This window comes from Trachypithecus francoisi, unplaced genomic scaffold (genome assembly GCF_009764315.1).
Source record: "Trachypithecus francoisi isolate TF-2019V2 unplaced genomic scaffold, Tfra_2.0 Lachesis_group11, whole genome shotgun sequence".
NCBI classification, from domain to species: Eukaryota; Metazoa; Chordata; class Mammalia; order Primates; family Cercopithecidae; genus Trachypithecus; species Trachypithecus francoisi.
In genome coordinates this window covers 13297564-13311579 of record NW_022681456.1, presented here as the reverse complement: position 1 = coordinate 13311579, position 14016 = coordinate 13297564, and the positions used below count along the sequence as shown (strand labels likewise).

Here is a 14016-nt window from a genome sequence, read left to right as displayed (position 1 = left end):
AGCACTTCTCTTGACCAGCAAATTAGTCGAGAAACAAACTAGAGCCTTCTGCCCTGGTATGCCAACTATAATTGTCTTCAGGAGAAAACACGGAAGTTGTAGATATATACACGTTTCTTCTAAAACCCCAGTCATCCCTATTAGAATTGTAAAAACATCCACAGGGTCCTCCTAAGAGTCATCATCACTGTAGTGAGTCAGACATTTGGAGAAGATCCCAAAAGCTGGAGCAGCAGCCGGAGCCCTGTCTCTGGGACCCCAGCCACTGGCTCTAGGATGAGCCACTGGGCTCTGCCCTCAGGGTTGGCTCCCATAACTACATTGTCTTGTCTTTCATACAACTAAAGGGCCTTTCCCCAGATGAGGATGCCAGCTCTTAACTGCTACCTCCCCCTAGAGTGAATTCACCCAGCCCATCTGAAATACTCACTGGCCGGTGAGAACAGGCCAAGATGTGTATACCCTTGGTCGATTTTATGTTTCCTTTTTTGTGGCTCTCTGAAACACAGCCTGAGTTATGCAGAGTAATAAAGTCATTTTCAAGGTTTTTTCATCTACCTCCAACAATCCCTCTAGGGTAAACAGAGTTCCGTTCATCATTAATAGACTCAAGGGAAAACAAAGTGATCAACACTGGACTCTATTTCCACTACCCCCACCCTTCCCAGCTTCAGGAAACAGCTTCAGCATTTGAGTGGGCAAATGAGAAACTATTTTTCTCATATAACACTGTAGGCCTAGAGCCACGGTCTACATGCTTTAGACATCATTAGCAGTATTTAAATTGCCAAGGAAGACGTGGGACTAAAACTAGAACAGACCAAGGTTTCTCAACCTTGGCACTATTGAGGCTTTGGGCCTGCTTTACAGTGGGGGGCTGTCCTTTGCATTGTAGGATGTTGAGCAGCATCTCTGACGTCCACCCATTGGATACCAGTAGTACACTCCAGTTGTGACAACCAAAAATGTCTCCAGGCATTGTCAAATGTCCTCTGGGAGGAGGGAAGCAAAATCTCCCCACGGCTTAGAACCAGTGGAACAAGCCAGTGAAACCACTGTATTCTGAGAATGGAAGCTGAGCTGGCCCCCACGAATGTTTTCTACAGCAAATCACATTCAAGAGGTCCAATTATGGCCGGGCGCGGTGGCTCAAGCCTGTAATCCCAGCACTTTGGGAGGCCGAGACGGGCGGATCACGAGGTCAGGAGATCGAGACCATCCTGGCTAACACAGTGAAACCCCGTCTCTACTAAAAAAATACAAAAAATTAGCCAGGCGAGGTGGTGGGTGCCTGTAGTCCCAGCTACTCGGGAGGCTGAGGCGAGAGAATGGCGTAAACCTGGGAGGCGGAGCTTGCAGTGAGCTGAGATCCGGCCACTGCACTCCAGCCTGGGCGACAGAGCGAGACTCTGTCTCAAAAAGAAAAAAAGAAAAAAAAAAAAAAAGTCCAATTCTGAAGACAGTCCTGTTAAGCAAAATTATCTCTTTTGGTCTAACCCTCCAAATCCTAAAGTTACATGGTTATGGAATTTGCTATGCAATCAACCTCTTTAGTCTGGTGACAATTAAGTTGTAAGTGCAGAAAACATAACATCTAATTTTGTGCTTATGAAACAGGCATGGCCAGCATGAAGGGTTAGGCCTCATTTTGCAGTGTGACTGCGAAATTGGTTGTTTCTTTCAGGCTATTCCTTCGGGTTCAGACATTTTTCCTTGGCACTTCCTTTTGAAATCAAACTATGTTGACTTAGCTTTGGAAGTTTTCTGTGGCCTCCCACAATTCTCAGGACAATCGCTGAAATAGTTGGTTGATATTTAACAGACGTTTTCCTAATGCTAGAAGGAAAGAAAGGTTCCACATTTCACTGCTTCAGCTTCTGAATTATTTTCATTCTTATAATTATGACCTTTGTGGTGGATTTTCATGCCCAACAGTAACATCAAAAAGAACAGAACTGCATCTGTGGGTCCCATCACAAGCAACGAATGACAGATACGACTCTGTGAGTCCAATTTTGACCGTGATCAGACGACTTCATTAGAAAATAAAAATTCAAAGACTACAACCCACAGGAGCCATGAAAACAAAAACATGACCATTTGCCAAAACCCTTGTCTGGATGGAGCAAGTTTATACTAACAAACTAAAGAATGAGAAAAAATGTATCTTGCAGACTGCAAAAGTTCATCTAGTTAAAAATGGGAGTATTTTCATTTTTAATTACCTTTGATTTGAATTCTTCCCTACAAAGAAATCTACATTATTAAATTGTAGTTGGCCTTATCATAACAGATGAAAGAAATCTTGAGCTGACCTGTTCCTGGTTAGCTGATTATGGAAGTGGGTAATCCGTTCTTGAGTCATCCTTTCCAAATGGCCTTTGTGACAGCTTAAAGAGCTTTCCAGCTCTGCAGTCCTATAATATGACCTTAATAGCCAATTCATGGTTCACTGGAAGTACCGACCAAATTTCCACAATGTCACACTCTTGGCAAAGAATGCCGCCAATTGCTTAACTCCAGGATAGCAGTGTGCCCTAACCACCACGTGGCTTCCTCTAGCCCACTCCAGAGGAAAACCCTCCCCGCAGCGTAAAGAAGGTCCCGTCCATGATAATACAGCTACACTGACACGCTGGGGATAGTTTTTCTTTCATAGTCTCTCAAAAAAAGAAGAGGTCATTGCACTAAAGCACACATTTTTAGATCATTACTTTATTTCACTAATTGTTCAACAACAAAGTTCATTCCTCTCAAGGTGGATCTTGAATCATTCCTTGTGTTCTCTTCCTCGTTCTGAATAAAAAAGATAATGAAGAAAAAGCCTGTACTTTTGGAGACCCAGAATCTTGATTGATGCTAATAAGCTTTTGACAGCAATTTCGTGTTACGATATTTCCTGCTGGCATCTTGGTGGTCTCACGGGGCTCCCCACCCTCCAGTGAAGATGGCTGTCCACAACTACCACCATTGAAACCAAAGGAAGTGTTGAAAAATGCACCTTTTACAATAAAAAAGTAGAAACCAATTCAATTTCCTTTTTTTTTTTTTTTTACGAATATAAAGTTTCTTGTAAATATGTACAGTCTTTTGAGCTAGTTCTATATAGCAGGAAGCAGTTCACAGATGAGACACACAATATACATTTCAGGCCTCAGGAAGCCCATTTCTCATGGAGATCCTAAATGAAATGCCAAGACTGAAAGACCAATTTTCAGTGACCTTTCCAAATACTGTGGACCAGGAGACAAAAACGTCAGCAAACATTCAATCACATCTGCCCTGGGGACGGGAGGGGGGAGTGCGACCCCACAGACGCCAAGCAACACATGAAATGCGACAGCAGGACATTTGCCAAAGGAGCTACCACACGGAGGTTTGTGGGGGTTTCAAACAAGAAAGCACTTAGGTTAGGACACGAGCAGGAAGGAGCTGGGATGCAGGCCAGGTTGCGATCTGGAAAGGGATCGGAACTGTGGACACATGGTTGAAAACACGGTCGTGTTCACCTGCTGCGGTGGAAACGGGTCTACCTTTGAGCCTACCTGGGAGGTGCCTGGGTTGTTGAGGCGGGCGGGCCTAAGAGTCGTGGAGGACCCAAAGCAACAGATGCCTTGTGGGAGATTAAAGGCAGAAATAAGGCGCGAGTTAGCTTGCCAACTGCAAAGCCTCTAGGTTGGTTCTAGACCAGTTGCCAGGAATTTCGTACTCTAACAGGAGGGTCTGGAGACCCAGTGGGAGCCGCACTGCACCTAAGGACTTCCCAACCCAGGCGGAGCTGGAAGAGTTGAGCTGCGGCTGCTTTCTCACACTTCCTGGTCTCAGGTCCCCCAGCCCTAGGGAAAGGCTCATTTGGGAAGTCACAGTTTCGTGGGGTAGAACCGCGCTGGACTGGGTGTGAACAGAGTCATCCTCAGCAGGCAGGGAAGTGTGAAGTTCGGAGGGGACACTGAGTGGGAGGTGGTGGTTTGCTGAAATCCTTCTCTGGTCGTAAGGCTTGAGCGTTTTGTTTTTTTTGTTTGTTCAGTGCTACAGACTGCAGCTTGTGGTGGCCAGTTAGTCGGCAAGTCGTCAGAGGGTCTCGATTCGGCAGGAGCTATGGGATGGTATTAATACATTGGCAGAGCAACCCAAGGGGGCAGCACATGCAGTAAACCGCCATGCAGAACTCCCGACGGGCCTCTTCCCCATCCCACAGTGGGGAACAACACACCGTCACAGACAGGAGGTGGGAGCCCCCGTCCCCTCCCTGACCCCGAGACCCAGGAGTGCTGGGCTCCGAGCAAGTCTATTGCATGCTTTCCTGGCCAAAGCTACATGGCAAGCGGGAACAGCAGGCTGGGGAGATGACGCTGGGGGGCGGGGAAGGAAAGCGTCTCGAGGTCCCTTGGCCCCAAGTCACTGCCTCCGAGCTGAGGCCCGATGACCTCCATACATTCTCAGCTGGTGGGAGGGGAAGTCGTCAAGGCCATAAAAGGCAATGAAAACAGTAAACATTTGGCTATGATGTCACCCTGGGGAAAGCAGGGCCATCTACAAGAATGAACAGGAACAAGGATGAACCTACGTGGCTGCGGGAGGTTGGCCAACTGACCGGGACTCTTCTATACTACGCCTCGGTAGCAAAGACCTGATGATGTGATCTAGCTAAAAATGACTACAACAGGAAATACGTTGCTATTCAAATCTATTAAGAATTCTGTTGTCTTAAAAAAAAAAGAAAAAGAAAAAAAAAAGAAAAACCAACCAATCCTAGGATATTAAAGTAGCTAATTAGGATTCTAACCACGTTGTAGTTAGTATCCCGGTTGGTTTCCTTTGATGAACTAACTGGTACAGGCTAGATAGAGCTAGGTACAAAAGTTTGTGAATGCTTTGAAAGAGTAACAAAGTGCAAAGAGATGGCTGCAGGGAGGTGCCCAGGGCAGGCACCGGGCCTGACAGCTCCGAAGAGCCTCAGCCACCTGCCTCTCCTGGAGACAGGGGTGTCCGTGCCGAGGTGGGTCTGGGCCCCACTGAGCCAGAGGGTGGCTGAGAACGTGGGCGCTTGGGTCCCCATCAGCAGAGTTCCATGGTGTGTTTGGTGTTTCCTGCAGATCGAAATGAGGAGTTGGTTTTTCTGGCTGAGATTTATACTGAAGACTGGTCCCAGACCTAGGAGTGAAATGAGGAGGAGGAGTGTTAGCCATCCGAGGCCAGAAGTTGCTGTGCTCACCTTGCACGATGCAAATGGGAATCTGCAGCCCCTGGGCTATCCCCTTCAGCAGTTAGCAGTGAGTGCTCAGCAGGGCAGCATCCGCTCCAGAGCCTGGGAAAGCCAGGGAGTGAAACTCACTGGAAAATCCGAAAGCCGTTTGTGTACCTGTGTTGCTGTAAGCATGTTAACGCACACACATGCACATACACAGTTTCATCAGTCAATTGGGAGGGATGAGAAGCCACATGGATGGTGTTTCCTTTCTTTACCAGCAGGTGAACTGCACGTGGCATCAGAAGGAGAATGCCACCCAGAAAATCAGCCCCAAATGGCAGAAAGGTGGCTCCTTGGCCTGCTTAGCCTGCTGAGGAGGCACCAAGCACTTGAGCCGTCCCCTGCCTGGGGGAGCCCCTGGTCTTCAACACCTATCCCTCTCCTCGATCACGAACCTAAGAATTACACAGATCATTCATGCACATGATTTAAACATTTATAAAAGCTCAAAGTTCTTCTGGAAGGCAACCACTGTGAACACTTTTCTGTGTAGCCTTCCAGAAAAACAATTTATATATACACATGAGTGGGCCGAGCGTGGTGACTCACGCCTGTAATCCCAGCATTTTGGGAGGCCAAGGTGCGAGGACTGCTTGAGCTTAGGAGTCCAAGACCAGCCTGGGCACATAGCGACGTTCTGTCTCTAAAAAAAATTAAAAGGGGGGTGGGAGTGGGAATTAGACAGATGGTGGCTTAAGCCTATAGTCCCAGCTATTCAGGAGGCTGAGGCTGGAGGATCACTTGAGCCCAGGAGTTCAACACCGTGGTGAGCTATGATCATGCCACTGCACTCCAGCCTGGGCAACACAGTAAGACCGTGACTCTAAAACAACCAAAAACAGAAACAAAAAAGTGGGGGAAAAGCCAGACAGGGTAGCTACAGCCCAAATTCCCAACTACTCAGGAGGCTGAAGTGAGAGGATCGCTTGAGCCCAGAAGTTCCAGGTTGCCGTGAGCTATAATCACACCACTGCACTCCAGCCTAGGTAACACAGCAAGACGCTCTCTCAAAAAAAAAAAAAAAGCATATGTGTGTATGTGTGTGAATCTATATGTATAGTAAAGCATGGAACATTTCATATAGGATGCTATCATTTGGGTTTTAAAAAGGAGAGCACACCATTTGCTTATATGCACAGAATATCTCTAGAAACTGCTACCGCTTGCCTCTGGAGAAGGAAAACATATTTTTTGGTAGCTATTATATTTTGAGTTATACACATACATATTTTCCTTTTTAATCACACACACGTTATCCATTTGCTTAGGAAGCTATTTCTCTTTTTTTTTTTTTTTTTTTTATTTTGAGACAGAGTCTCGCTCTGTCGCCCAGGCTGCAGTGCAGTGGCGAGATGTCGGCTCACTGCAAGCTCCGCCTCCCGGGTTCATGCCATTCTCCTGCCTCAGCCTCCCGAGTAGCTGGGACTACAGGTGCCCGCCACCACGCTTGGCTAATTTTATTTTATTTTTTTTTAGTAGAGACGGGGTTTCACCGTGTTAGGATGGTCTGGATCTCCTGACCTCATGATTCACCCGCCTCAGCCTCCCAAAGTGCTGGGATTACAGGCTTGAGCCACCTCACCCGGCCAGGAAGCTACTTCTTAAAGTACATTTTCTTCCTAAACTCCTGTGTCTCACAAAGTCTGAATTACAGTCATGGAGTTCCTTTTTTAAACAATAGTGGCCCCGTGGGGGCCCCAGTTCCCCAAGTCACTCCTGGCCTCCGCAACAGACACACAGGCCTCGGGAGGTTGCCTCACCTTGTTCACCTGGGACAGCGGGGTCCTCACGGCTCCCGCAGGCAGGCGGCCCCTGCTGCTGTCTTCAAACAGCCTCCCGGGGGACCGCTCTCTCCGCGTGCTGAGCATCCGGCCCGGGGACTTCTCCCGCTCCAGGGGGCGGCCAGGAGACTTGTCCCTGCGCAGCTCGGTCCGCCCCTCGCGGTAGCGGTGCGGTGTGCTTGGCTCTCGGGGGTGGCTGGGGCCTTCGGGCGGCGCCGGGCTGGAGGCCACGCGCTTGGTGATGTGCTCGTTGTACGTGGGCGGGCCTCGCTTGTTGGGGCTGCTGGCGACAAAAGAGGAACGTAGGGAGCTGGGAGGTCACAATCCCAGAGAGGCATTTTCCTTCTTCCCTGCGGAACCCCCCGCTTGACCCGGCCTCACCACTGATTATCAACAGATTAGACCTGGAGTTCTTTGGACTTTGCCTGCGTTTGATTTTTGGCAGCAAAGACAGGGAAGACAGCAAAGATGGCAACAAAAGACAACCCACCTTCCTCAGTGCAGGCTTTCATTTACTGAGCACATACTGTGCACCAGGCCTGTGCTAAGCTCTTCACCTGCCAGCTCTCATCATCTCATTAAATCATCACAGCAGCTCTTGAGCTAGGAACAAGCATGACCCTCACTGTACAAGCAAGAAAATGGGGATAGACAGGAGTTAGGTGACTCAACTGAGCTGAGCTAATGAGTGGTAAAGCTGGGATTCCAATAAAGACCAGTTTGATAGGTCGGGCGCAGTGGCACACACCTGTAATCCCAGCACTTTGGGAGGCCGAAGCAGGCAGATCACGAGGTCAGGAGTTCGAGACCAGCCTGGCCAACATGGTGAAACCCCATCTCTACTAAAAATACAAAAATTAGCCAGGCGTGGTGGCATGCGCCTGTAGTCCCAGCTACTCAGGAGGCTGAGGCAGGAGAATTACTTGAACCCAGGAGGTTGCAGTGAGTCGAGATCGAGCCACTGCATTCCAGCCCGGGCGACAAAGTGAGACTCCGTCTCAAAAAAAAAAAAAGACCAGTTTGACATCATAAGCCCCATACTATATCCTACTGACCTAGTATTTCCCAGAGCCTAGAAGGCATAGAAGGAAGTCTTCATCTAGGAGGTCAGCCTGCTAAGACCCAGAAGTCAGGGGCTCACAAAGGCCATCAGTGCAAGGGAGCAGTTTGGGGAAACCCTGTACTCATCACTGTTAACTGCCATGTCTGTCCCACTCCTGGGTCTGGTGTTTGGTCACCTCTCCCCCCAGGTGACTTTCCAAGAGTCTCTCTGACACCTGATGCGAATGCAGATGCTCAGACGGTTGATGGTTCTCAGTCATGGCAATAAGATGACCGAGAGGTGTAGGGATCAGGCCTGACAGAGTCAGGAAACTGAGCAGGGCAGACAAAAACAGTAGAGTAGGCTCAGAAAACGTCCCAGGCCTCAAAGGTTGATAATTAGTAACCAAACAGCTGAAAACACTGGGGCCTTTTTGTATGACCCAACCCAACCCTCCACCCATTCCTGGCCTGGATATTTCAAATGAAGATTTCAGCAGACCCAGGGCCCAAACTCCCTCTCTGAAGATGTAGTAAGACCCAGAAACACAGAGAGAACTGAAATGTGGCCTTCTGAGTCAATTCTTTCCCACCCTCGATCAGCTCAAAAAGTACTAGAGTCCCTGTTATCTCAGTATAATTCATGCTTGGAAAAGGCCCTACTTAAAATGGGGGAAAAAAATTATAGTGAATATTACTTGAAAACATATTTTGTTTGATTGAGGCTTTATCTTGGAATATAAACTTATTTTATGCTAGATATTTTTTAGTATTTAAATTACAATGCAGCTGATTCCAAAAATGAACCCAGTATGAATCACAGAATGATTTGTTTTGTGCTAATTCTCTCAACAAAATTGTTGCTAACATGCTCTGACATCAATGTTGGACACGTTGGACTTTTGCAGTAAGATCCTACAGAAGGCTCTTTGAAAATATTTGAAAAAGCCGGGCACAGTGATGCATGCCTGTAGTCCTAGCTATTAGGAAGGCTAAGGAAGGAGAATCACTTGAGCCCAGGAGTTTGAGACCAGTCCAGGCAATATGGCAAGACCCCACTTCTAAAAAACTAAAACTAAAAATTAGAAAAAGAAAAGTGTAGAGCATCACTGGTTTTCCCAAAGGACTATCTTAATCCTTGATATTTAAATCCTTCTCATTGGAAGAGGCTATCATTTTATCAACTTGTTCATTTCTTTCTTCACTTATTGGTCTAACTGTATCAGAACCTCCTCTGTCAACGTCCATAATTGAGAAGCGACAGCAAAGACAGCATTTACTGTGGAAGAAGAGACTCTAGAACAGGCTTGAGGGCCAAATCCGGAAGATGCTTGTTTTTATAAATAAAGTTTTATTGGAATGAAGCCATGCCCATCTGGTTATGCATTGTCTTACAGCTGCTTCCGCATGACCGCAACAGGGCTGAGCAGCTGAGACAGAGACCATATGGCTCACAAAGCCGAAAATATTTACCATCTAGACCTGTGCAGAAAAAGTTTGCCAGTTCCTCCTCTACAGAGAGGTTGGTGTGCAGAGATAATTTCATAAGGGCTCAGTTCATAGTGAATAGTTTCATGCCATGCTCTTGCTTTCCCATGTAACTGTAATGTTTGGAGATTCAGACAGCAAATGCTCAGAAGACCAGAACCCCTGTCTGTGCAGCAGTACGATTTAAGATAATGCAGATTTCAACATCTTGAAATCAAAGTTTATATTCATCTCTAGCCATATGGCTTTGAAATCTGGAAGACAAATAAAAAAATAAATTCTGAGTAGGAGAACTACATTAAGCCTACTTGTAATGGAAAAGAAATGGTAAGATGTGTCCACAGGAAACTATCATAAAACAAATGAGAGGGTGCTCACTGCCCATGGGAAGAAGGATTGCTCAAGGGAAGGCCATTCAGGACGTCAGCTGAGATTAACGGGAGGGAGGAACACACCCGTCATTTCAAGCCAAGTGGGCAGTCTTCCATCTCCTTATCCATTAATGACCCATAATCTACCACATCAATTTTATGGTCTTTTTGGCAAGGAGTTACGTTTCCTGCTCTGCTAAACAGACCAGGGCAACGAAGCCTGCAGTGAATCAGACCCAGACAGCCAACCCTCAACTGCCCAAAGAAGTCAGCGACCAAAAGATCGTTCTATAAGCCAAGAGATAACCAACTACTGATTTTCCAGACATAATACAGGAAAGCGAACACTTTTCTGCCCCTTATTCACAGGAATTGGAACTGTTTTGATCACATAGTAAGCAATTCCTTTGAGAGACTATATAGTCTCAAAAGCAAGGTGCCTGGCTACCTATCTAGTGAGGCAACAGAGGAAAAAAATCTAATTACAATACTTCAATGTGTTTCCGGCATGACTTGGGAACTACTTAAAGAATCTAGACATTTTCAGGGGAAGACTGTGGTGCACTAAGCAGTCACTCTTGAAGCAGGGCCGAGCCAAGAGTTAGGAGCATTTAATTATTGGCACTTCTGGTTTTTCAGCAAGTTCCCCAGGTTAAAACCACACTAACCAAACATTTCAGATTAATTAGCTCCTATACATCAACAAAAGAGAGACCATTCATTAGGACAGTCTTGCGTAAGATCTTGGTATTTTGTAATATTAGTTGTGGTTCTTCCACCAAATTATGGGCCCCTGGAATATAAGAACAATGCTTTCTACATCTCTGTATCCCCAGCCATAGACATTATGTCAGACACATGGTATGGGGCCCACATAACCATTTATAAGGTAGACACACAGGGCTGGTAAACCAGTCCAGAAGATTATCTTAGGCCATTTATTCCCTGGGTTAAATAATCTGAGACCTTCTTTGCAGGCCAAGGTTTCAAACTTCCTACACCTCGAGCTGGATCTAGCTCCCAGCACTGTGTCAAGACGAGGCCAGTCCCACTTCCACATGCAGCTGGTGGGACTGCAAATGGGAGAAGCCTTCAGGGCAGAAAACTCCACACTGTCCATCAGATTTACAAACACACCTCAGCCGTCACCCATTCATTTCTTCTCTTGGAATTTATCCTACAGATAGACTCCTCAGCATGTAAAATGACATAAGGAGAAAGTCATTTATTGCAGCAACAGACTGGAGACAAACAGCCATTGATGAAGAAGCAGTTAAACAAATTAAGGTACAGCCCTGATAAGGAGGGTTGTGCAGGCATCTGGGGAGAAATGAATGAAGAACTACTTCTCACACTGACATGGAGCAATTACCAAGACACATCAAGGTACAGAAGAGTATGCAGAATATGCTGCCACTTGTGTTAAAAAGGAGGGGTGGTCATGTGCAGTGGCTCACGCCTGTAATCCCAGCACTTTGGGAGGCCAGGGCGGGCAAATTGCTCGAGCCCAGGAGTTCAAGACCAGCCTGGGCAACGTGGTAAAACCTTGTCTCTACAAAAACTACAAAAATTAGCCAGATGTGGCGGGCGCCTGTAGTCCCAGCTACTTGGTGGGAGGCTGAAGTCAGGGGCTCTCTTGAGCCCAGGAGGCGGAGGTTGCAGTGAGCCAAGATCACGCCACTGTACTCCAGCCCAGGCACAGAGTGAGACCCTAACAACAACAACAAAAAAACACAAGGAGGGGAAGGGCACTTCCAGAATGCCACAGTAAGGACTTCCGACAACCTGTTTCTCCATAAAAGCAACAAGATCACTGGCAATTGTCAAAATCAACTTTTCAGAGCTCTGGAAATTAACCCTAGCCCTTTAAGCAGCCACTCTCGAGGCAGGGTCAAACCAAAAGAGTCAGGAGCACATAGGTATTTGGCACCTCTGCTTTTCCAGCAAGTTCCTGGGATCAAAACCACGCTGAACAAGCATGTTGCAAAAAAGGCCTGCAACAATTCAAAGAGTGTTTATGCAAGAAAAAGGAATCTCAGCAAGAACCGAATGTTTTGTGACATTTTAACTTGCCCTATACCCACTCCCCTCTCCCCAGATCTGCGGAAGAGTTGAAACCATGTCCCTTAGAACCACAGTAGCTGTGAAAACCAGCAGTCTAGTAGCCACTGGAGGGAGCAGATCAGGATTGAAGCTCCCCAGAAAGCCCCATCCCCAGAAAACTGTCGCTATCTGACCTGTCTAGCTACGCTCCCTGGAAAAGGCCCATTATCAGGGCAGTGGATCTGACTCTGTACATTTGGTTGTACAGCTGTCCCTTGGTGGCCTGGGGGACTGGTTCCAGGACTTCCTGTGGATACCAAAATCTGTGGATGCTCACGTCTCTTATATTCAATGGTATAGGGCCAGACACAGTGCTTCAGGCCTATAAACCTAGCACTTTGGGAGGCCCAGGTGGGCAGATCACTTGAGCCTAGGAGTTTGAGACCAGCCTGGGCAACATGGTAAAACCCCATCTCTACAAAAAATACAAAAATTAGCCGAGTGTGGTGGTGCATGCCTGTAATCCCAGCTACTCAACAGGCTGAGGTAGGAGGATCACCTGAGCCCAGGGAGGTCGAGGCTGCAGTGAGCTGTGATTGTACCAATGTATTCCAGCCAAGAAGACAGAGACCCTGTCCCAGAAAAAAAGTAGGGGGGGTGTATTTGCATATAACCTACACACATCCTGTTGTACACTTTAAATCATCTCTAGATTACTTATAACACCTAATACAATGTAAATACTCTGTAAATAGCTGTTATACTGTATTGTTTAGGGAATAATGACAATTTGTAAAAGCCTGAACACGTGCAGTACAAACAAAATTATTTTTTCAAATATTTTCAATCCATGGTGTGTTGAATCTACAGAGGCATACCCTATAGACAAAGAGGGCTGGCTGTATCAGCATAAAGGATCCCTAAATGGAAACACAAAAACTTCACAAAATTGGTTCCTTCCCAGGTGAGGACCTGGAGAGAGGGAGTGAGGAGAGTTAGGAGGCAAGAGAGATCCAGAAGAGAGGCTCTATACTGTATACCTTTTTTATCCTTTGAATTCTGTGCCCTGTGATTAGATTATCAATTCAAAAACAAGTAAAATTTAAAAAATAAAATTTAAAAAGAATGCCTTTTAAGAAGAGGCCTTTTCTGCAACATGCTTGTTCAACGTGGTTTTGATCCCAGGAACTTGCTGGAAAAGCAAAGGTGTCAAATAACCATGTGCTCCTGACTCTTTTGGTTTGACCCTGCCTGACAGTGGCTGCTCAAAGGGTTAGTTTCCAGAGCTCTGAAAAGTTGATTTTTATAACTGCCAGTGGTCCCGTTGTTTTTATGGAGAAACACATTGTCAGAAGTCCTTACTCTGGCATTCTGGAAGTGCCTTTTCCCTCCTTTTTTGGTTTTGAGATAGGGTCTCACTCTGTGCCCAGGCTGGAGTACAGCGGCGTGATCTTGGCTCACTGTAACCTCCACCTCCCGGGCTCAAGCAATCCCCGCCACCTCAGCCTCCAGAGTAGCTGGGATTACAGGCACACATTACACCTGGATAATTTTTGTATTTTTAGTAGAGATGGGGTTTTACCACGTTGCCCAGGCTGGTCTTGAACTCCTGGGATCAAGTGATCTGCCCGCCCTGGCCTCCCAAAGTGCTGGGATTACAGGCGTGAGTCACTGCACCACCTCCCCTCCTTTTTAATACAAGTGGCAGCATATTCTGCATACTCTCCTGTACCTTGATGTGTCCTGGCGTATGCCCCATGTCACTGTGAGTTCTTCATTCATTTTTCCCCAGATGCCTGCACAACATTCCTTCCCAGGGCTGTACTTTCATTTATTTAACTGCTTCTTTATCAATGGCTGTTTGAGTCCAGTCCTGTTCAGGAGGTCTCGCATTCCAGGGAAGGCACCAGGCTGGCCGGAGTCCCTGACCTGCTCTTACGACCTCACATCTCTGGACCTCCAGGCATGGCTTGCCTTCCCTCCTGCCTGAGCATCCGTCACTGGTCCCCCTGCCCCCACCTCATATCTGATGGGAAATCCT

The 14016-nt window shown here is 46.9% G+C and overlaps 1 protein-coding gene across 6 annotated transcripts in view; it reads right to left on the bottom strand.

The window, feature by feature from the left end:
- Positions 1–2701: 2701 nt before the first annotated feature.
- Positions 2702–14016, bottom strand: part of CIT (citron rho-interacting serine/threonine kinase) — a 208960-nt gene continuing 197645 nt past the window's right edge. For 3 of the 6 annotated variants that reach the window (XM_033220411.1, XM_033220414.1, XM_033220415.1), the window contains 2 exons: positions 7012–7315; positions 2702–5154 (listed from right to left, as the gene is read on the bottom strand). In XM_033220411.1, the coding sequence (XP_033076302.1) occupies positions 5131–5154; positions 7012–7315 (328 nt within the window). In that variant the 3' untranslated portion in view covers positions 2702–5130. The remainder of the gene's footprint in view (positions 5155–7011; positions 7316–14016) is intronic. The other 3 variants (XM_033220412.1, XM_033220416.1, XM_033220413.1) reach the window with 2 other exon arrangements.